This window comes from Esox lucius, chromosome 17 (genome assembly GCF_011004845.1).
Source record: "Esox lucius isolate fEsoLuc1 chromosome 17, fEsoLuc1.pri, whole genome shotgun sequence".
NCBI classification, from domain to species: domain Eukaryota; kingdom Metazoa; phylum Chordata; class Actinopteri; order Esociformes; family Esocidae; genus Esox; species Esox lucius.
Genome location: NC_047585.1, coordinates 20,729,052 through 20,753,709, shown reverse-complemented (window position 1 = coordinate 20,753,709; position 24,658 = coordinate 20,729,052). Strand labels below are relative to the sequence as shown.

Here is a 24,658-nt window from a genome sequence, read left to right as displayed (position 1 = left end):
CAAACCCTGAAACACAGCCTCAGACCATGATACCTCCTCCACCAAAAGTAGGCACTATGCATTACGGTAGGTAGCGTTCCCCTGGTATCCGCCACCCCTAGATTCGTCCATCAGACTGCCAGATAGTGAAGTGTGATTCCACTGCACCAGAGTCCAGTGGCTGTGCTTTACACCACTCCAGCCATCGCATGGCATTGCACATGTTGATGTGAGTCTTGTGTACTGCTGGTTGGCCATGGAAACTTATTTTGTGAAGCTCCCAACGCACAGTTCTTGTGCACAGTTCTTGTGCACAGTTCTTGTGCTTCCAGAGGCAGTTAGGCACTCTGGTGAGTGATGCAACAGATGGTAGGTGATATTTTTTTTTTATGTGCTTCAGCACTTGGCAGCCCCACTCAAAATGTGTGTGGTCTACCTGATATCAATAATTAGTAGGATTGTCCACATACATGTGGCCATTCATTGCATGTGACAGCAATGTATGTTATGGCGTTTTCTAAATTGATTTGGCAGTTAGCAAGTAACATAGGACATTTGTTGAAGATATCTGTTAAGACTTCAAAACAAGCTGGCTGACTGGTCTTATTTACCGTCATGTGAAAAAGTACATTCCCCACCTGGAAAGTTGTCTTTTTACATGATGGATATCTGAGCTGCATTTAAACCACATTCATTGATAAAGATAAACCAATTTAACAATCACACACCGTTTTGAACTTTGCAGCCATTTATGCAATTAAAATAAACGGAAATGCAATTTTCCCACCCAATTCAGCCCAAGAGCTGACCGAAAGATGCTCATAGAAGTCTCTAAAAGCCCTTGTGTAACATCAAGTGATCTAAAGGCTACTATTGCCACAGTCAATGTCAAAGTGTGTGAGACAACTGTCAGAATGAGTCTCCACAAACATTAAGGAAGAAGCATCTGCTCTCAAAAAAGAATATCAAGATAGATTTTTGCCAGACAGCACCTATAGTAAAGACCAAAACTACTGGAACAATGTGCTCTGTAAAGACAAGTCAAAGGTCGATTTGTCTGGCTATAATGCCAGACGTCATGTTTGGTGAAATCAAAACAGTGCCATTGAACAGAAGAACCTCATACCAATCCTAAAGCATAGAGGCGGTGGCGTTATGGTTTGGGGCTGCTTTGCTGCCTCAGGGCCTGTCAAACTTGCCATCATTGAGTCAACCATGAATTCCATCTTGTGTTATTGGGGAGAATATGAGGCCATCTGTCAAAACGCTCAAGTGAAAGCCCAGAGTCAAAGGCCAGATTTCAATCCTATCTAAATGCAGTGGGGGGACTTGATGTGGGCTATGCATGCAAGAAAGCCCTTGTACATTACACAGTACATGACAAAATCCTCCCAGTCTATGTAAGAGACTGAATATTACAAGAAATGGCTGCATGAAGTTATTTCAGCCTAAGGGGGCCATACCAGCTATTGAAGCTAGGGGTGTACATACTTTTTAAAAACTAATAAATAGCATTTCTGTTGATTTTTGATGAATTAATTATGGCAAAGTATGTCATTTTTTAAGTGAAGATTGCATATCCACATCTCCAAATATGAAACAGTGTTGGTGTTCTTTCTTTTTTTACACAACTTTACATTTACTAGCCATTGCAGTATTGCTTAACTTTACCAGCGCTTTTCATTTAGGAGTTCAAACTTGTTGAACCTTGTCAAGATACTGTATCTAGCTGAAACCTGTATTTATAAGGTTGGCGTAGCAATGTGATGTTGCTAACAGGTAGACTATGGGAGACGCGCAAGCCGTTGTGCGTCATATTAATAAGAGGAGGAAAGGCTTTTAATCTGATGGCACACTGTGAGGAAATGTTAATAAAATACACTATATGTTGTGATGACAATGTAGATGAAGGGATCTGTTTTAGACATGCCTGCCTATACCTGGCCTATTTGATGTACCTCTTAAAATGTCAGTCATGGTGAAAATATATTTTGTACTCATTAATAGAACATAACCTGTCACCAAGTTTATTGTTTGGGTTTTTGGTGGTTGGATACCCCTTTAAAAATAGCAAGTTATTCTACTGTACCATAAACCTGAGTTTGAAAGCTAAAATCACATTGGTTACTTTTGCAATACCTTTTTTGTGTTACAATTTAGAATAAACATTTATTTGTTTTTTAAATCAGTATATTAAGCTTAATCCATCACTTCATTCCTGACTAATGACTTCCACATCAAAAAGGGATTTAATGTGATGGATTATCAGCAATGACTTCCTAAGTGCCAGTGTTTACAATGTTTTGTGTCATGATATATTGACAGTGTCATGTGATATAAAATCTGCTTCCAAACATAGCATTACTCTGTTGAATCCTATAAGCATTATGTTGAGCAGCAAGAGGTAACCACTTTTAACCAAATGCTTTTATGATCACAAAATCAACTTTCACAAAAAGACCTGATGTTTCTAATTGAATGTGCTCATATGTTTGCATACCCTGGCAGGAATTGTGAAATTTTGGCATTGACTTTGAAAATATGACTGATCATGCAAAATAATTGTTTTTTATTTAAGGATAGTGATCATATGAAGCCATTCATTATCACATACAGTGGGGAGATCAAGTATTTGATACACTGCCGATTTTGCAGGTTTTCCCACTTATAAAGCATGTAGAAGTTTGTCATTTTTAACATAGGTACTCTTCAACTGTGAGTGGCGGAATCTAAAACAAAAATCCAGAAAATCACATTGTATGATTTCTAAGTAATTAATTTGCATTTTATTGCATGTCATAAGTATTTGAAACATCAGAATAGCAGAACTTAATATTTGGTACAGAATCCTTTGTTTGCAATTACAGAGATCATACGTTTCCTGTAGTTCTTGACCAGGTTTGCACACACTGCTGCACACAGATTTTGGCCCACTCCTCCATATAGACCTTCTCCAGATCCATCAGGTTTTGGGGCTGTCGCTGGGCAATACGGACTTTCAGCTCCCTCCAAAGATTTTCTATTGGGTTCAGGTCTGGAGACTGGCTAGCCTAGGCCACTCCAGGACCTTGAGATGCTTCTTACGGAGCCCCTCCTTGGTTGCCCTGGCTGTGTGTTTCGGGGAGGATGTTTGGGAAGACCCAGCCATGACCCATCTTCAATGCTCTTACTGAGGTAAGGAGGATGTTGGCCAAGTTCTTGCGATACATGGCCCCATCCATCCTCACCTCAATAGGGTGCAGTAGTCCTGTCCCCTTTGCAGAAAAGCATCCCTAAAGAATGATATTTCCACCTCCATGCTTCATGGTTGGGATGGTGTTCTTGGGGTTGTACTCCAAACACGGCGAGTGGAGTTTAGACCAAAAAGCTCTATTTTTGTTTCATCAGAACACATGATGTTCTCCCATTCCTCCTCTGGATCATCCAGATGGTAAATGGCAAACATCAGACGGGCCTTGACATGCGCTGGCTTGAGCAGGGGGACCTTGCATGCGCTGCAGGATTTTAATCCATGACTGCGTATTGTGTTACTAATGGTTTCCTTTGAGACTGTGGTCCCAGCTCTCTTCAGGTCATTGACCAGGTCCTGCCGTGTAGTTCTGGGCTGATCCCTCACCTTCCTCATGATCATTGATGCCCCACGACGTGAGATCTTGCATGGAGCACCAGAACGAGGGAGATTGACCGTCTTTTTGAACTTCTTCCGTTTTCTAATAATTGCGCCAACAGTTTTTGCCTTCTTCCAAGCTGCTTGCCTATTGTCCTGTAGCCCATCCCAGCCTTATGCAGGTCTACAATTCTATCCCTGATGTCCTTACACAGGTCTCTGGTCTTGGCCATTGTGGAGAGGTTGGAGTCTGTTTGATTGAGTGTGTGGACAGTGGTCTTTTTATACAGGTAACGAGTTCAAACAGGTGCAGTTAATACAGGTAATGAGTGGAGAACAGGAGGGCTTCTTAAAGATAAACTAACAGGTCTGTGAGAGCTGGAATTCTTACTGGTTGGTAGGTGATCAAATACTTATGTCATGCAATAAAATGCAAATTAATTATTTAAAAGTCATACAATTTGATATTTTGGATTTTTGTTTTAGATTCCGTCTCTCACAGTTAAAGTATACCTATGATAAAAATGACAGACCTCTACATGCTTTGTAAGTAGGAAAACCTGCAAAATTATCAGTGTATCAAATACTTGTTCTCCCCACTGTAGTTGTTTGGCTCCCTTTTAAATCATAATGATAACAGAAATCACCCAAATGGCCCTGATCAGAAGTTTACTTACCCTTGAATGTTTGGCTTTGTTACAGACACACAAGGAGACACACACAAGCGAAAATGGCAATTTATGGTGAATTTCCCACATCTGTGGCTTTTTATATTGCAATTGGTGTCTTTGTATAAATAGTCAATGAGTTTAGCTTTCACATGGATGCACTGAGCAGGCTAGATACTGAGCCATGAGGAGCAGAAAAGAACTGTTAAAAGACCTGCGTAACAGGAACTGCGTAATGGAACTTTATTAAGATGGAAAAGGATATAAAAAGATATCCAAAGCCTTGCAAATGCCAGTCAGTACTGTTCCGTCACTTATTAAGAAGTGGAAAATTGGGGGATCTCTTGATACCAAGCCAAGGGCAGGTAGACCAAGAAAGATTTCAGCCAAAATTGCCAGAAGATTTGTTGGGGATACAATGAAAACCCACAGGTAAATTCAGGAGAAATACAGGCTGCTCTGGAAAAACACGGTGAGGTTGTTTTAAGGATGACAATACGACGATTCTCGAACAAAAATGAGCTGCATGGAGTTGCCAGAAAGAAGCCTTTACTGCGCCAATGCCCCAAAAAAGCCTGATTACAATATGCCAGACAACACATTGACACGCCTCACAGCTTCTGGCACACTGTAATTTGGTGTGACGAGACCAAAATAGAGCTTTATGGTCACAACCATAAGCGCTATGTTATGAGAGGGCTCAATAAGGCCTATAGTGAATGGAATACCATCCCCAATGTGAAGCATGGTGGTGGCTTACTGATGTTTTGGGTCTGTGTGATCTCTAAAGGCACAGTGAATCTTGTGAAAACTTATGGCAAGATGAATGCAGCATGTTATCAGAAAATACTGGCAGACAATTTGCATTCTTCTGCATGAAAGCTCTTGGACGACCCTTGGACTTTCCAGCACGACATTGACCCTAAGCACAAGGGCATGTTGACCCTCCAGTGGTTACAGCAGAAAAAGGTGAAGGTTCTGGAGTGGCCATCACACTCTCCTGACCTTAATATCATTGAGCCACTCTGGGGAGATCTCAAACATGTGTTTCATGCAAGACAACCAAAGACTTTGCATGACCTGGATGCATTTTGCCAAGACGAATGGGCTGCTATACCACCTGCAAGAATTTGGGGCCTCATAGAAAACTATTACAAAAGACTGCATGCTGTCATTGATGCTAAAGGGGGTAATGCACAGTATTATGAACAAAGGCTATGCAGACTTTTGAACAGGGGTCAGTTCATTTATTTTCTTTGTCATGTTTTGCTTTAGGATTGTGCCATTCTGTTATGACCTACAGTAGAATGTGAATCCCATAAGAAATAAAAGATGTGTTTTGCCTACTTACTCATGTTTTCTTTACAAATGGTATATATATTACCAATTCTTCAAGGATATGCAAACTTTTGAGCACAAATATCTAGCTACAGTGCCCAGCAGAATTATTGTCAACTTCGGCAAAGATGAGCCAAAAAGTTAATGTCATTACTAAGGTCATTGTTGTTAATACGATTACACTGTTACACTCAAAATATGAGAAAATTTACCTTCAAAGGCAAAAACTGTTCATAATCAAGATAATGTGTCACAATTATTGTCACCTTTAAGAATTATTTCAGAACCAAATATGAGAGGCTTCCTTTAACTTTATTTCCCTAATAGAAATGGGTATTTTCAAGCGTGTAGCCTTTTTTTTTTTTTTTTTTTATAATAGCCATTGCCTAATTCATGAAGGTCAGAAACCTTTTTTCTCATTTCTTTTGTGTTCTCTGACCTTTCCCATGTTGATAGATGAAAGGAAATTTGTCACCTCATATTTATACTCCAGAGAAACAGGAAACCATGGATAACCACTAAAAAAAGTGCTAATAACTCTCTTACTGACTTTACTCTCTTGGAAAAGTGTGTATAACACAGTGGCACTCTCACTGCTATTTATTAATTTTACTGTACGGATATACAATCTTTAGTGAATACATTTTCACTTTATCACCAAATAATCACAGTTTGAGCTTAAAAAGGGGGAAATAAGGAGCCAAATGAATGTCTCCTTTCACCAGTGCTATTTGGTTCCTGACTTTCTCAAAAAAGAGCCGTTCAAAACAAGCTGTTTGTTTGGGAACGACCCATCAGTACACTTTACCATAAAGGCCATGATTGGTGGAGCGCTGTAGAGATGGTTGTCCTTTTGAATGTTTTTTCCATTTCCATGCAGGGACTCTGGGGTTCTGTTGATGTGGCCATTGGGTTCTTGGGTACCTCCCTAACCAAGGCTTATTTTGGCTGGCCGGCCAGCTCTAGGAGGAGTGTTGGTGGTTTCAAACTTCTTCCATTTAAGAATGATTGAGGTCTCTATATTCTTGGGGATACACTGTCAACTGTGGGACCTTATATGGACATTGAGCCTTTTCAAATTCAAATTGAATTTACCACCGGTGGAATCCAATAAAATTGTAGAAAAATCTCAAGGATGATCAATGGAAACAGGATGCACCTTAGCTCAATGTTAAGTGCTATAGCAAAGGGTCTGAATAATTCATGTGATTTTTCTGTATTTTATTTTATACATTTGCAAAGATTTCTGAAAACCTGCCTTTACTTGATTATTTATGTTATTGTTTGTAGATTGATGAGGGAATATATATATAACTTCAGAAATAATGCTGTAACATCACAAAATTTGGATATAGTGAGGGGGTCTGAATACTTTCTGAATGCGCCTATACAGGTAATTTTTATATGTACCATACAGGTCAAAGTTATTTTCATCATTATCTTGAAAATGTGTTTGATGCAAACCTGGGACTGAATTTTAGACCAACGATACAATATATGTTTTAGGGGTATAAGCAAACGTGTTGTAACATTGAAAGTTTTTTAGGAGGTGAAAATAATGATGTTCATTTAATGTGAATAGACCGTCGTAGCCTGCTTTAAGGAAGTTGGGCAAACTTATCAGAATCCCTGGATATAAAAAATAAAATCTCGGTCTTAATTAGTGTTCCATTAGCTGTTTAATTTCAATTCGCTGTTTGGTCATCGGGGTTAAAGGTGAGCCTTTCTCAAGATTCTGAAGTTTGAAGGCAGATCTTTAATGATGGTACATCTCAGAGCATATTCATGTTCTCCAAATTAGCACATCGTAACACGGGTAATTTAATTTAAAAAAATCAATATCATAACTAGTATCCAATGCGAATAATGGTGTAATTATATTCGATTGCAAAGGTGATATGGGGCTTGCGTATATTTTTCTGATTGGCAGCATATTTTAAGCCTTTAATATATTAATTTATATAATAAATAGCTTGTGACCTGTATGGTTTACATTACGGGGAGGTGACGTTCGATGTTCTTCAAGTTTTATATATGATATCTGCGATTGCTCACACAGTAAGGGGACGGCCTCGCACAGAGATGCACCCGTCAAAACAATAGCGATTACGTTGGAGTGTCACTCCCTCTTGCCTCTGAACACATGCGAGTAATCAACGGGATTATTGGTGTTACCGAAACATGCGTTTGCTCAAGTCAGTCAACGAGAACACCGCCTCATCGCTGACTACTGTTTTGTTACATTGTAGCGGAAAGAATGTCGGAAAGGGCCGATGATGACGTCAGGGGGGAGCAGCGCAGAACGGCCAGGCTGCTAAAGCAGCAGCAGATCCAACGGGGAGAAGGCTCCACAGCAATGGCGACTGTTGCGGAGCGTAGATCCCTGCCTAGTCCAGAAATAATGTTGGGACAGCCTTGGAGCGACTGGGTCGATGCTGCCAAACTCCACGGCAACGACGGTGAGTGCTCCTGCGTGGTGGATGTATGTGTAGAATCGAGACATAACGGATGATCGTGAGCTTCTTTTCTGCCGATTACGTGCAGTTTTTGAAATGTGAAGAAACGCTACTGGTAGCAACAGCAGAAGCAAGCAAGTGCAACTATTTATCAATCTCTCTATCCTTTAGGCGCTGAATCAGAGGAAAGTTTGAAAGAGTTGGGGAAAAATCGAGAAGCCATGCGACTGTGCAGAGATGGTGAGTTTTTTTTTTCTCTTGTCAAAGCCAAGGTGTGTTTTGGTTGTGGTGGGCTGCACACACGCATACTTCCCATGCATCAGTGGATTGTTCTGTTAAACAAGTGCACTAGACAGACCTGTGGCAACACAATCAATGATATAGCCCTGGAATCTATGGCCACTAGTTAACATCTTGAAGTGGGGACTCTTTTCAGTCCTGTGTTTTTAAGTAGATGCAAGCCACAGGTAACAGCCATGGCCTATTAGGGTAAAAAGAGAGAAATGTAATGTAATGTGATAAAGATGACATGGTTGTTTGTCTTGCTTCAGACTAATTATGTCTGTTTTACGCCAAAATTTATGTCTGACTGCTCCTTATCATTGTGCCCACCTGGGGAAAGTCCTGGTACGTGTGTGTACATGTGCGCGCGCCTGCCATTAGGGGAGAAACACACTGTGGTGACCTCACTTACAGGTAGAATGGGAGCAATGTGTCTGTCATTAGGAATCGCTTGGAAACTGTCTGAAGCCACTTATTAAACTGCTACACGTGGTTCTTTAACACGTCTTTATATTAGCATGCTCAAACTTCTGTATATATGAAATTGGATGGCTTTACCTTTTTGTGTGTGTGTGTGTGTGTGTGTGTGTGTGTGTGGGGGGGTGCTGTGTTTTACAAGTGATTTTGTTGTTGTCATCAGTGGTCTGAACATGACTGAACAAGACTGGCTTGAAATGTTAATTACCAATCTGTGTACCTCACTCATTTTATTTATACATTTTTTTTTATATTTGTGTGTGTGTGTGTGTGTGTGTGTGTGTGTGTGTGTGTGTGTGTGTAAAATTAGTGAGGCCCAAGGCTGTATCAGCATTATTGACATTGCGAAAAATCTAGTTGAATCAAACCCATTAAATTAAAATGTCCTACATAGCCATAAGAAACCAGACTACCTGTTTTGCTTTGAATATATGAACAATGGGATTCTTTCTTTTGTAGTGGTGACTTTAAGCTGTGGCTGTATCTATTCACACTAGTGCGGTAGCCCATCAGCTCAAATCTAGGATCAGCATAGCCAAACCGTAGCTTCTGTAATGTAACAAGATACACCGTCCTCAGTTAAAATCATGCTACATCTTGATTCCCAGCATGTGAAAGTAATCACGATTCATGTAAGTACATTATGTGCAGCTCACCCTACCCCTCTTTGGATAGTGAAACCGATGTTGTAGTGTTTTCTATACATTACATATCTAGAAGGTGTAAGCTCAATCCTCCCTTGATATGGTACCCCTGTGATCAGGGCCACAGCATTGAATTCCTCCTCACCTGTCTGTTGTGTAGCAGGTGTCCCCTAGTGATGTCATGAGTATATAGTCCACTAGTTTGTGACGTCTCCTTTTAAGCTTGTTTTTCTTTTAAAAGGAAGGTGTTACATACTGTATCCTGCATGTCAAGGCACCTCTCTTACAGTGCATTTGCATTGACAAGCAGTGGGGCCAGTGTGCACACTGCAGCGACATTGCACAATTAAGAGAGAGTCAGTCGTGTCCTGGGGAAGCCACAACTCTACCATAAACCTGTCTAATTTACACTGTTTTCCAGGCATAAGAGGAGACTGTACTGTTCAGCAAAGCACCTGGGTCATGTCTAAATTGTCTTGACTTTAATTTACATCTGAACTTTTTGTTGTCCAGAAAAACAAGCAACGTATTAGTTTTACCAGGAAATCACTGTTGTGCAACTGCATTAGTCCAGCTACAGTAGCCTGTTATTACAGTGAATCAGGAAACTTCCTCTCTGCCTAATTGAGTGCTTTTTTACATAACTCAGACAGGTATAGTATGGACCAGAACGTCATTTGCGAAGAACTAAGGCTGGTATGGACCAGAGCTCAGTTTATGTAGAACATGTAACTTTCATGGGCATATTATTTTCTCCAAACGTTCAAGGACAATGTGGAATACGACTCATTTTTGTCAATGACTGAAAGTATGTGCTCCTGTCGAGCAACAGTCAGAGCTGCTACACGGCATGCCTGAAATCCTTGTCCGCAAGAGCTACACCAAAAGTGTGGACATTGCATGGATGTAGCAGGACTATGGAAGTATGTTTGGAGTCCCCCCCCCCCCCCCCTTGAATCTACAATTGCCAAAACCGTAGACACAGTGTCTGAAAAGATGGGTATCAAATGTTTTCATTGGTCACTTCATTATAGTAATGGTTGTCCAGTGAAAAAGGTATGTTCTGTAAAAAATCGTCAAAAAATTTCAAAATGTCCTACTGAATTGTTTTGGCATGCAAAGTACACACAGCTAGCCAGCTCAATCATTAAAGTCCATCCTCTCACCTGTGTTGGACCCAGAGCCGATACATTATTTGCAGAAGACTGAGTGCTACAGTTTCCTCTCTGCACGCATTTGTTTACTGGTGTAGCAGGTAAAATGTCTGTGCTGAGGTTATGTCCATGGATTGCCCAGGTACAATCCTGCTGTAGATGCTACCTGACAGCTACACTAAACCAACGTTGTGACAGCGTTATGACATAAGCTACAGTTTTACAACTCAGGGTGATCAGTGAGACATGCTACCCCACAAGCTAAAATCTGCACGTCTTCCAAGAGGGGCTTGCTTGAAGAGTCATTTTGTGATTCCACTGAATGTTTCTTGTTAGCAGGAGTGTTGATGAGAAGTGGTAGATGCACATGAAATAATGAATTCATGATCTCAATCTTCAAACTAAGTTTGGATATAGTGATATTCACCACATTGAAAGGTTCAGTATTGTATTTTAGGCTTCTCTTATAACAAGAAACATGTACGTTGATGCAGTTTTAATAAAGCTAGACCTAGCCATCAAATCAGTTTACTGCCATGTTACATTCACTTGCCATTTGCTGCAGAGATTGTGAAAGACTTTTATAAATCGATAGAATGAATGCTTCTAGTTGACATTTACATGTAGGTGACAATGAACTTTCAGTTTCGTTTTTATTTCTTGCTGAGTGTTTAGGGACCTGCCAGAAAAAATAGAGAAATATTCCGTGCAATATTTGCAAATTACGTTAGTTTCTCTGGTTTAGAGGAAATTAAAAGCAGTGAAAACATTTCTGAAAAGATTTCCGTTCCACTTGGAAGCATATCTAATGTGTTTAAAATGCTTTGAGCTCATATGTTCTAGATGAAGAAACCACCTTTACCCATGGTCTCTAACAGCGCTTTGCATACTCGTAGAGAAATCATATTTCTTGACTCGTCTTAATATACATATGAAGTTCCATCTCAGTCTACTTGTATTTTTCTGCAGTTGTTAATATAATATGCTACGGGACCATATATAGCCACCTCATCAGTCTCCAGATTGCTTACTATTCAACCCATCTGAATTAGGAGCAGTCCTACTGCTGCTGTAGTACTGGTAGGTCCTATCTGCTTTGGTGAATAGTTGTAGAGAAATGTGAGATGTGTACAGGTCTAACCAAAGAATATCCCCTTTTGCTTCACTAACATTTGTAGCCCCTAATCCCATCACAGTTATCCAAGACAGGCACGCTGTGACATTACCAGTGCAGCTGCGTCATTGCGAACCGTGTCAATATCCTGGCAAACCAACAAATCCTGCGAGTGCCCGAAAGGGCAGCGCAGATTGTCTCCATAATGTCCGGATTGGTGGAACTGAAAGTCTGATAGGGATGCGTTGCCACGGCGCTACCTAATGACTGCTTGTTGGAGGTCAGGCTGCTGCGAGCTAATTGTGATTGTTTGCCAGATGAGCGCTCACCTCTGAGTGCGTCATTCTTGGTTGAGTGAGCAGTGTTGTAAGGAGCAAAACAGCTTGGCGGGATGTCTCTGAGGATTTATATCCTTATCTTCTACTCTCCAGAGACCACAAATTGGACACCACAAAATTGCCAAAAAAAATACATTGATGTAAATGCAATGAACTGACTACCGAAGAACACTGATCTTGTCCTAAAACATAAATAGAATAGCCAACTTTATTGTCCATGGTCTTATGTCTTCACCTATTTCTGTATTCACCTAGACATGCATAAACACTGAGCCAGTGGTAATGCAGCTCCCCAGGAAAGGGAACAACTGTGGGGCTTTAAGTGCTTTGTTCAAGGGTACAAGATGGTACATGGGATAATAGACCAGCAAGCTGGAAGTTCAATGCCCATTTTTGTGTTGCCTGGCCCAGGGCTTGAACCTTTGGTGTCCGGGTAGCCTGGTGCTAAGAGCGTCGGTCCAGTAACCAAAAGGTAGCCGTATCGAAACGCTGAGCCAGCAAATTGAACAGTCTGTCATTCTGTCCCTGAGCGAGGGAGTTAACCCTGATGGTCCCAGTTCATTGCTGAGAATGAGAGCATCTCCTCAATCGTCATGGTTTCATTTTCAGTCATTCTCATTTCTCAGTAATCTAAACAAAACTGACACCCCCTAGGCTTTCTTAAGCTCTAGGCTTCCACCAGTAATCCTTCATTTGCCCTTTACCTGATAACCTGACTGCCCCAGCCATCATACCCTATTTGATTAACGTGATGACGAAAGAAAGGTGAATACCGGACCAGTGGTGGTGGGATGTGTCTTTATTCAGCCAGATAAACCTCTTGGCTCTACTCTCCTCACACGTGCTCCTTAGAGATGGAGTCTTCGCCATGTCTCACAGCTCGTCGTCCTGGATGTACGATGGCCGCGCCGCCTTAAATCACAACATCTTAGAGGAACAGCCAAACCTAACAGAGACCAGACATTTCACTCACAGCATACGTCATCATTGGAGCGTGCCTGGAGGATTATCTGCTCTGATCAGGTGTTGGTTCACTTCCATAATATCTCTGACTCCCTATTGGACTGATAAAAGGCAGAGAAGTGGAGGCTGGAAAAGGTAGTGGCAGCAGGTCAGCGTGCTGCCCTCTGGCTGTTTGTTCAGCCTCTCTGCTGCCATGCCTCCAATAGCTGCTGCTACTTTACCTAGATCATTCATCACTGCCATGGAAGAGGAGGGTAATATTAACTCTGCTCTCTCTCTCTCACCCATCCTTTCTCTGTCTGCGCTCACCTTTCCTTCCTTTCTCTTTACCTCTCTCTCTTCCCTTCTCCCCTTTTTCTCGCTCTCTCATTATCATACCACACAACTTGAAATGAAATGGCACAGTGGAGTTTCACCACTTAGCCGGTTGCATCAACGGCGCTATGTCAATACCATGTCCTCGGTGCAGTGTGTACTGTTGATCAGCTGGTCTTCATTTAAGAGATCAGTCAACACTCAAAGCCAGTGTGAGCTTTGCAGAGGATTTGAATGACTAGGAGTGAAACTAACGGGGAATGTTCATTAAGGTATGTTGGTAATAAAAGTTAGTAGTTTGTATGTCTGGGTCTCAGAGTTGCACCATTACTCTGAAATCTGAAAACCCCTGTTAACCAGAGGCTTTTATGTGAGCCACTAGTTGTGAGGGGATGCCTCCTTCTCCGTGGTAGAGGAGCTGACTTGTGCCACAGTCCCTAAGCCCGTTGGACGGCTCGTCTTGTTAACTCCCCGATCCACAGCGGCACATCACTTCCCACGGAGCACAGGTAGGCTTTTGGGTGGAGTTGAATAGTTGAGACGTCCGTGGCCTTTCCAGGGTTCTCCGACGTCAGCCAGGTGTGTGTTGGAGTCCCTGGTCTGCCGGGGGGCCACAGCTCTGACTGATGTCTTCAAGAGACCCGGCATTAGCTCTTAGTCCTTCTCCTTGTGAGAGTAAATGTTGATCACTCCTTATCTCGCAGTCTGCCGTTCAGATGTTCGCAATGGATTGGGCTTTTGCCAAGGATTGAGGCGTCACTTTCATGAATGGACAAACTAACCCAACAGATCGGTAAACTATTTGAATAATGACTGATGTGCAGGTTAGTGTTTTCTGTGATGATGCTTGTTTTTAAGCAGAAATGATGTGATTGGTTGCCTCATTGGGGAGGGCAGAGTGAACCGCTTACCTGGGTCAGAGGTTAAAATGATGTCTTTGGTGGCCCTTTTCAGTTAGAAATTGATTGAAAAGGCCTCAATTGGCTGTAAGTTACATACTGATCAAGAATCTGGTGTGTTTTTAAAGATGTCAATGATAGTAATAAATATATTGATGATGGTGTGCTGGCTTTATCGACAAAGCGTTTTGATGCTTCAGGCGTGCTTTCAGGGGCTTTTGTCTGGATTGGTCGTCTTGACTGCACTGTGTGGGTTCCAACTGACAGCCGTGCTAAAAGTGTGTACACAAAAACATGCCCCCATCCATGTACCGTGTGCACACCGTCCGACCTGCTCAATGTGCAACTGCTGCAATTCATTCACTGAGTCGAATGCTTTACACCAGGAGTCTGTGTGTTTTAAAATAGGTTTAGGACTGTAGTAAATGGTGATATAAAGGCGTCCTACAAGCAAATGACAAACCTGGGAATCCAGCTGATCGACGTTCAGAATGTCATCCCCTGGTGACATGCTTCAGTTCTTCAATGTCCAAATTAGAGAGTTAAAAACGAATCACCTAACTGTTTAAAGGCTCCTATCCTTGAGTCATACAAATGTATGCAAGTGTAAAGAGTTAAGTGCATAAACTGTTTAATGCAGTTTCCTGGTCGCATAAGATTATAATATGCAGCGTGCTTTCCCATGAATTAAGGTGTTCCTTTATGCCTGGATGATTTTGTCTATTTCAATATTTGCAGGTATGGTGCAGACTTGAATTGAAAAGCCCAACTGACAGTCAGTCTGCCTCCGTTCCTGCTGCTTCTCTCGTTTATTTGAAGTCACATATCGTTCACAGCCTCTGCCACTGGCTGTAGATCTTCTGCCTGCTTTGTGTGTCTGTCGATCTGCCCGTGTGTCTGTCGATCTGTCCGTGTGTGTCTGTCTGGGTGTGTCTGTCTGTCTATCTGTGTCTGTAGCAGGTAACCTTTGGATTGCAGGCTCAGTCCTTTCCATGTTCTTATCACTAGGTGTTTTCCTGTACTGAGACAAATGGGGCTAGTGCCTGGGAGTACCCTCTGTCTGGACTCTGCACGTGTACAATCAGTGTTTTTCTGATCTACCACGCACGCACACGCACGCACTGTTGTACTCCAAGCATAGTTATCCTTTATTTATTATTGAATGATTTTGGTTCCAATAGGCTCCAAGACACAGCATGGTCTGAGATGCTTCATTCAGGAACTCCCTGGGTTTACATTCTATAGTTTTGGGTAGATCTTCATTCAGGAACTCCCTGGGTTTACCTTCTATAGTTTTGGGTAGGTCTTCATTCAGGAGCTGCCTGGGTTTACCTTCTATAGTTTTGGGTAGGTCTTCATTTAGGAACTCCCTGGGTTTACATTCTATAGTTTTGGGTAGGTCTTCATTCAGGAACTGCCTGGGTTTACCTTCTATAATTTTGGCAAGATGGTCATTCAGGAACTCCCTGGGTTTACCTTCTATAGTTTTGGGTAGGTCTTCATTCAGGAACTGCCTGGGTTTACCTTCTATAATTTTGGCAAGATGGTCATTCAGGAACTCCCTGGGTTTACCTTCTATAGTTTTGGGTAGGTCTTCATTCAGGAAATGCCTCGGTTTACCTTCTACATTTTTGGAAAGATGTTCATTCAGAAACTGCCTGGGTCTGCATTCTACATGTTTGTTAATATGCTGGTTGGCTTCATTTAATATATTTTTTTCCTTTCTATCTTCCTCCATGGAACCACAGATATGCCCATATTTGGTCAGTGTCCAGCGCAGGACGACTTCTACCTGGTGATGTGTAGTCACTGCAGTCAGGTGGTGAAGCCCCAGGCCTTCCAAGCACACTACGGTAAGTCACACACAGTCATTATTCATTAAAACCATGTCCCCAAGAGCAGATACACACTTTTTTTCACCTTCCTAAAGGAAGAGGTTTTAGACTTGGGCTTTAAGGAAACCATCTCAGCACATATGTCAAGATGACATGGCTACAATTAGTTTGTGCTTGTTCACACAATATTACCATAAAAAGGATTGAAAGTGCACATGCTTATTGTCCACTTCTGCAGTCTCTACTTTAACATAATATTAGATTGGAGCGTTCTGCTCGGCGGTCTCTAACGTAATGTTAGATTGGAGCGCTCTGCTCAGCGGTCTCTAACGTAATGTTTGATTGGGGCGCTCTGCTCAGCAGTCTCTAACGTAATGTTAGATTGGAGCGCTCTGCTCAGCAGTCTCTAACGTAATGTTAGATTGGAGCACTCTGCTCGGCGGTCTCTAACGTAATGTTTGATTGGAGCGCTCTGCTCGGCGGTCTCTAACGTAATGTTAGATTGGAGCGCTCTGCTCTGCGGTCTCTAACGTAATGTTTGATTGGGGCGCTCTGCTCTGCGGTCTCTAACGTAATGTTTGATTGGAGCGCTCTGCTCAGCAGTCTCTAACGTAATGTTAGATTGGAGCACTCTGCTCGGCGGTCTATAACGTAATGTTTGATTGGAGCGCTCTGCTCGGCGGTCTCTAACGTAATGTTAGATTGGAGCGCTCTGCTCAGCGGTCTCTAACATAGTGTTAGATTGGAGCACTCTGCGGTCTATAACGTAATGTTAGAATGGAGCGCTCTGCTCTGCGGTCTATAACGTAATGTTAGAATGGAGCGCTCTGCCTTTGGAGTTTTAATGCCTTAGACTTTTGTTTACAATTCTCCTGTTAATATTTGATGTGCTCCTCTGAGGAATCGCCTCTCAGAGGGTGAGCCTAATTTATTGTTTAAGCTGTTAAGCTGTCCCTGAAATGTCTGAAGATATCTACAGCGTACTGACAGAGAATAGAGGATCCGTTTCCCTTCTGAAACTAGCTGTTTGGCCAGCAAGTTTGGGAGTATTGATGAGCTATGGGTTTACAAATGAAAGATCACTTTGCTGTGTATCTTAAAACCAGCCCGTGAGCTCACTGTACACACACACTTCAACTGCTCTCTGCATAAACATAGAAAGGAAGTATGAGACAATGAGGTAGTGGCTTGGATCTAACACTGTATACAGTTTCTTTTTAAATATATTTCTTTCTCCCCTTCCCAATTCTGTTATATCTTGTACCTACATTCCTGTATCTTCGCAGCACATCCCTATGGGCTCAGGTGAGTTGAAGGTGTCAACATGACCAGGAAGTCAGTAAGATCAGCGCCTATGAGGACATGCTCGTTAGATTGACGACCTCCCTGAGCTTTTGTTGCTGCATGGATTCAATAAAACCCCTGTTGACGATGCCTTCGGTTAATGGAATTATGATTCCGCTGTGCCGGGGGTATCCCGTCCAAAGTTCCCGTCCACTATTTCTAACCCTTTCCCTATTTTGACTTGCAGGCTGCTTTCTAAACTCAATTAGAATAGTTGATCTACTTGTACACCTGTAGCCTATATTGACTTCCCTCGGGTGGGTTGATACACTGCATTCAGAAAACATTCGGACCCCTTCGCTTTCCACATTCTGTGACGTTACAGCCTTATCTAAAGCAGGTTACATTTCATTTTCGCCTCGTCATTCTACAAACAATACCCTGTGAGTACTGACCAAAAAGAGGTTTTTAGAAATGTTTGCAAATGTCCCTAAACATTTTAAGATATCAACAGAAATATTGCATTTACGTAAGTATTCCAACTCTTTGTTATGACGCTTGAAATTGAGCTCCGGTGCATCCTGTTTCCACTGATCATCCTTGACGCGTGTTTACATTTTTGTTGTCCACCTGTGGGGTATTCAATTTATTGAACATGATTTGGAAAGGCACTATTGTCTATGTAAGGTCCCACAGTAGACAGTGCTTGTCAGAGTAGAAACTAAGCCGTCAGGTCGAGTGAATTGTCCATAGAGCTCTGAGACAGGACTGTGTTGAGGCACAGGGTAGCAACATGGATCTGCAGCATTGAAGTCCCACAAGATAAGAAGCCTCCGTTCTTGAATGGATGTAGTTTGGGACCACCTACACTCTTCAGAGCTGGCCGGCCAGCCAAACTGAGTAATCGTGGGAAAGGGCGTTGGTCAGGGAGGTGGCCAAGACCCGATTGCCATTCTAACAGCGCTCCAGAGTTCCTGTCTGGATAATCTTCCAGAAGGTCAACGGTCCAGATGGAAGCCACTCCTCACTAAAAGGCACATTAGTCTGTTTGGAGTTTGCTGAAACTGCACCTAAAGGACTCAGACCGAGGTTCTCTGGTCTGATGAAACCAACATTGAAGTCTTTGGTCTGAATGCCAAGGGACACATCTGGAGGAAACAAGGCACCACTCATCACCTGGCCAATATCTTCCCTGCAGTGAAGCATGGTGGTGGCAGCATGATAATGTAGGGATGTTTCTCAGTGTCAGGATTCAGGGAGGTTGAATGGAACAAAAGTACAAACAGATCTTTGAAGTCCTGCATTTGCAAACATTTCTAAAACTTTGTTTTTGCAAGGTCTTCATGGGTTATTTGTATTATGTGTAGATTGATGAGGGACAAAAGATATTTTGAAAATACATTTGTCTCAGGACCATTTGTATTGGAATTTACACAGTGACATCGCATAAAGTTTGAGGTCAGAGTTCAGACTTTCCTGCGCTGTATGGATTTCAACTGACAGATGTTCTGAAAGTGTGCACACTACAGTGCGCAGTTAAAACATGCCCCCATCCATGTCCATCTGTGTCCCATATGCACACTAATATAGGATGCATGACTTAGACTGGGGTGCTATAGTGCTGTAACCATTAGACGGCACACCATTTATGACTAGTCAAAGTCTCAAGTCTTCAACAGAATCTCTGACGACAAATTGAAGGAACAGCCAGGCCTGTAATATTTCAAGATTGTTTCCAGTTATAAAGGGATCAGGATTGGCCACAAGAGGGAGACAAATATTGAAACGGGAGTTATCTGTCTTGGATAGCGCATGCACATTGGTACCCCCAAACTGTCATTTACATAATGACAGGATGATAGCGTTGGTGACTTGTAGGTACAGGTTAGTCATTATGAATTTCCATAGTAGGCCTGTTCATTCATTAGTCTTCCATTGTTTATGAACGCCTCTCTGAAGCCGGGTGTGGCCAATGAAACACAAAGGGACTTATCTTCTATATATGACTGTGCTCATCTCCAGGCCCCAAGGAGGGATCCTCTGTTTTCTGTGTATTCTGTATTGCCATGCTTCTGTGCTGCTGCTCGTAGAATGTTAGATCAGAGTCCTGAGGGTCAGAACACTGGACTGGAGATTTGGGTGTTCTGGTTTGCTGGGGGGGTGTGTGTGTAGAGCTGTCAGTGGCAGCCGTGCATTCTACCCCGGCATGCAGCCCAGACCTGGATCTACTAGCTGAAGGCCCAGTTGGAGTTCGATTTTTAATGGCATACTCTTTTTCCTGGTGTGTCTGTCTGTCAATCCATCTGCCGTGTGTCCATCTCTAAAGCTCCTGCTCCATTTGGTTACGCCTGTCGCTGGGCCTGTGTCTCTGGATCTCCCTCCCCTCTCTGCCAGACCTCTTTCTATGTTATGTGATTTTTTCTGTGGCTAAAAGTGAAGATGTTTTTGTTGTGCTGCTCTGCTGTTTGGGAGGAGGTACTGCTGTCATGGTCACTGTCAGTCTGTCTGACTAGTGAGCTGATCAGATTGACTCACACAGGGCTGGAACAGAGATCTTTACATGTTCCGTCTTCCTGTCTTTTGTACTGTCTTGCTGTGTAACTTCTCTCTTTCGGTTTTACTCTCTAGTGTTCAGCCTGTGTTAGTTTGGGGTTTGAGCTGGGCTATGTATCCCAAGCGGGAAAAGACAGGCAAAATATTATAATATAGATTCCATTGAGCCTGCTGTCCTGATTAATAGCGGCATATTATGTTGTCTGGTGTCAGTTGAGTTAGTATCAGTCCAAGCATTGCCGTTTTGTTTCATACAGGAAATGAAGCTCTCGACCCGCATTTCTATTTCAGGATGAATTGGCCTGGATCACCAAGGCTTTCAAGGCTTTTATTAACTATTTTTAAAGCTGGATGCTTTTTCTATTAAATGTTTTACCCATTCATACAAGCATTTATTTTAACATTGAATCTCTGCATCCTTAGCTAAAAATGTGAACTGTTCCAAGGCCGGTTGTTTTAGAACCACTGTTGTTGTTGTAAGTTTTGTAACGTCTGGCTGCTTTTCCTTTATCCCTGTCTAGAGAGAAGACACAGCTCGGTCTGCAAACCCCCCTCTAGTTCTCCATCAGCCTTCCCCTTGTCTGCACAGTCTCGGAACCGGAGCAGTGGTACGGGGACTGGTCCTGGGCTGGGGCCGGGGAGTGGGGGTGTGGGTGGTGGAGTCCTGGGCCGCACCTCCTCGGGGACCAGCTCCTCATCCAACTCCAGAATCCTCAAACCAGCCAAAGAGAAGCTGCCAGGCATCCAGCGGAGACCTCACTTCCCTCCGTTCAGGGTGATCAACGACAAGATGTAAGTCATGGGGGCGAACCCCAGTTAAACCTCACGTCGGCCTCTCGGCTCTGCGTCACATTGTTTTGATCCTCCGAGGTCTTCATCCTCTGTCTGAAGTGTCCCTGTGCTAATTACTCCCTAAAGAGTTAGAGTTAGATTCATCAGCCTCCATTTTAGTCCACATTGCTGAATTTCTTTTTGCCTTCCATTCCCGGGAGGCTACCTGGCTACCCGTTAGCTAGCGGCGCTGCCAAGGCTCAAACCTAGCCTGTGGTGGTCGGCTTGGGGAGGTGAAAGAATAGAATGCACATTTTGCTCTCTGTCTGAGGGTTTGGACTCAATTCCCACAATACCTACATCTGTTTCGTTTATCTGCATTATTTCATTATTTCAATGAACGTGCTTTACCATCCCTCTCCCTGTCAATCCCTCTCCCTGTCAATCCCTCTCCCTGTCCATCCCTCTCCCTGTCCATCCGTCCCTTCCAGCCTGACCCCCGCGGTCAAAGTGGAGAAAATGCATCTGAAGGTGGATTCGTCGGCCAAGCTGGTGCAGGCGCCCTCGGCTCCCCTGTCCTCCTCCTCCTCCAGCAGCACTGTGAGCTCCTCGTCCCCTCTGAAGCCAGGCCTTAACTGTCCCTCCATACCAAAGGCTCCCCTGCTGGCCCCCGGCCAGATCCCTAATGGCAGGAGCCACCTGTCCCTCTCTGCCCTGGAGAAGAAGCAGGACAACAGTAGCAGACGACACCTATACAAGAGGCTGTCAGGTCAGAGAGGATCATCCTCACTCAGGCAAATAATGACGTATCGATTTAATGCCTCTGACTGACATTCCTCTGATGCCTTTGTCCTGTTATCTTTGTCTTCCATCAGAACGGGAGTTTAATCCAGATATCCACTGTGGGGTCGTGGATATGACAGCACGGAAGCCATGCACACGATCTCTAACATGCAAGGTATGAGTCCTGTGTATATGGATGGGAAATATTCCGTGTCACAGCTCCTATGACTTTAGGTAGCCTCCACGTGCCAGAGAGCAGCTGACCTCTGACCTAACCCTTGGGTCTTCTCCTTCAGACACATTCCTTAAGCCAGAGGAGAGCAGTGCTGGGCCGGAGGAAGCGCTTCGACGCACTGCTGGCCGACCACAAGAGCAAAGCCCGGGAACGGGAGCTGCAGCACCCCCTGTCCCAACAGACCCCCTCTCTCAGGGAGCCCCACCCTTCCCCGTCCCGGCTCGCCCCGCACCACGACACCCCACACCCGGTCGCTCACAGCAATGGAGCCGACGCCACCAAGCCTTTGGCGCTCGGCCCGCCCAACCCTCCCCATCCTGGTCTTCCAAGGTGAGTTCATCTCGGGTCCTCCGCGTCCAGCCGGGCCGGCGTGCCGTAAGGCTCCCCCTGTCACTGGGTTTCCTCTGCCCTCAGACTCAACAGCAGTATCTCTCACGGAGGTGGGGGTACCCCGGGGGATCCCTCGTCATCCCACGAGCCACCCCGCTCCACGCCTGCCCCCGACGGGGGCTCCCGCCTGTCCAGTGACGAGGGGGAGAACGAGGAGAGGGAGGAGGGCACGGACAGACTGGACTGTCACTATTCAGGTTACCATCCCCGGCCGGCAGCTGTAAGTCCGCACGCTCACCTCATAACTAACTTACTGTATACGACGCCCCTCTAATCCAGTCCCAGTGACACAGCGTAGTCGGATGCCACATGACATCCGTCCTCAACCTGTTTGTGTGTGTTAACGGTGTCCTTCCTGCTACTCAGTACTGCACCTTCGGAAGTCGTCTGTTTGGGAGGAGCTGCTACTCGTTTGACCGGCGCTGGGATCGATTGCGATGTGCTCTAACCGCCATGATGGACAAGCATGTCAATACTCGGCTGTGGAGGTAAGTCCATGTCGGTCCGTCATGCCAGGTCGCATTGTGTCAGTTTACTCAGCTGTTGAAACCTCACTGAGGTTGTGGTGTTGGAGGGGCGAGGGACTGGGTTTACGTTAGCCGGCAAATGCCGGTATCAGGTGGAGTTGTCTGGCAGATGAAAATATAAAAGGCCAAAATGTCCAGTAGGAAATATGTCAAATGAGTGAATAAATAAATAGATGAATAGCATATTACATAGCCTAATATTTTGTGACCTATATGAGCCATTGCCAAGAAAACAGTCTCCAGTCTTAAGACATTACTGAGTGTTTGGTCATGTGACTAAGCATGGCGCGAGATTCAAAAGCTGCACACTCCAGCAGCAACTCCAGCATAAGACTTTGAAATGTTGGAGGCGAAGCAGACATCCCTGGGATTGTTTATAAAAACAAAAACACAAGCGATTGTGCAACTGAGGCCAGCAAGACCGCAGAAAACTATTTTACCCCTGAGAATATATTTCTACAATATTACAAAATTATAACAAAAATATGCTGAAATATAACAGAAGTTCAAGATAGAGCCTAATATAAGTAGGTTTTGTTTAATAGCTACAGTAAGGTCTGGAAATAATTGGACACTGACACACATTTTGTCTAACAATGTATTGAAGTTACAGTTAGATATTGGGCTTAAGGTGCAGACTCATCTTTAATTTGAGGATATTCACATCCAAATTGGAGGAAGTGTTTAGGATGTACAGCTCTTTAAAATGTAGCCCCCTCTTTTTCAAGGGACCAAAAGTAATTGGACAATTGACTAAAAAGCTGTTTAATGTGGGCTATTTCTTCATTATTTCTTAAATTAAGTTGATTCCAGGTGTGGCATTCGCATTTCGAAGCTGTTGCTGAGAACCCACAACATGCAGTCAAAGGAGCTCTCAGTGCATGTGAAATAGGTCATCCATAGGCTGCAAAAATGAGAGAGAACATCAGCGATAGCATTAGGAGTGGCCAAATCTATAGTTTGGTACACTCTGAAAAGAAAAGTACACGCTGGTCAGCTCTGCAACGCAAAACGGCCTGGACGTCCATGGAAGACAACAGTGGTGGATAATCATAGGATCTTTTCCATAGTAAAGAAAAAAAAACTTCACAACATCCAGCCAAGTGAAGAACACTCTCCAGGAGGTAGGCATATCATTATCCAAGTCTAACATAAAGAGAAGACTTGACATGAGCAAATACAGATGTTCACCATTCCTAAGCCTCAAAAATAGAAAGGCCATATTAGACTTTGCCAAAAAACCTCTAAAAAAGCAGGCCCTGTTCTGGAATCACATTCTTTGGACATATGAAACTAAGATCAACATGTACCAGATTGATGGGAAGAAAAAAGTATGGAGAAGGCTTGTAACAGCTCATGATCTGAAGCATACCACATCATCTGTAAAACTTGGTGGGGGCAGTGTGATGGCATGGGCCATCACAATGGCACAGGGTCACTAGGGTTTATTGATGTGACAGAAGACGGAAGCAGCCGGATGAATTATGAAATGTATAAGGATATATTGTCTGCTCAGATTCAGCCAAATTCAGCAACGTTGATTGGACAACGCTTCACTTTACCGATGGACAATGACCCAAAACATACTGAGAAAGCAATTCAGGAGTTTTTAAGGAAAAGTGGAATGTTCTGCAGTGGCCTAGTCAATCACCTGATCTCAAGCTGATTGAGCATGCATTTCACTTGCTGAAGGCAGAAAGACCCACGAACAAACAACTGAATACAAGCTGCAGTAAAGGCCTAGCAAAGCATCACAAAGGAGGAAACCCAGCATTTGGTGATGTCCATGTGTTTCCAGACTTCAAGCAGTCATAGCCTGCAAAGGATTTTCGACACAATGAAAATTGTATTTATGATTGTGGTAATTTGTCCAATTACATTTGAGCGCCTGAAATAAGGGGACTGTGTATTGAAATGGTTGCAATTCCTAAATGTTTCATACAATATTTTGGTTCAACCCCTTGAATTAAAGCTGAAACTATGTACTTCAATTGCATCTTGGTTGTTTCATTTCAAATCCATTGTGGTGGCGTACATAGCCAAAAT

The 24,658-nt window shown here is 43.4% G+C and overlaps 1 protein-coding gene across 9 annotated transcripts in view; it reads left to right on the top strand.

The window, feature by feature from the left end:
- Positions 1–24,658, top strand: part of LOC105017276 (ataxin-7) — a 40,236-nt gene that overhangs the window by 10,755 nt on the left and 4,823 nt on the right. For all 9 annotated transcript variants that reach the window (XM_020055593.2, XM_020055592.2, XM_013138321.3 and 6 more), the window contains 9 exons: positions 7,842–8,051; positions 8,220–8,288; positions 15,983–16,087; positions 20,428–20,698; positions 21,169–21,446; positions 21,553–21,635; positions 21,757–22,025; positions 22,110–22,305; positions 22,452–22,573. In XM_020055593.2, coding sequence (XP_019911152.2) covers positions 7,850–8,051; positions 8,220–8,288; positions 15,983–16,087; positions 20,428–20,698; positions 21,169–21,446; positions 21,553–21,635; positions 21,757–22,025; positions 22,110–22,305; positions 22,452–22,573 — 1,595 coding nt within the window. In that variant the 5' untranslated portion in view covers positions 7,842–7,849. The remainder of the gene's footprint in view (positions 1–7,841; positions 8,052–8,219; positions 8,289–15,982; positions 16,088–20,427; positions 20,699–21,168; positions 21,447–21,552; positions 21,636–21,756; positions 22,026–22,109; positions 22,306–22,451; positions 22,574–24,658) is intronic.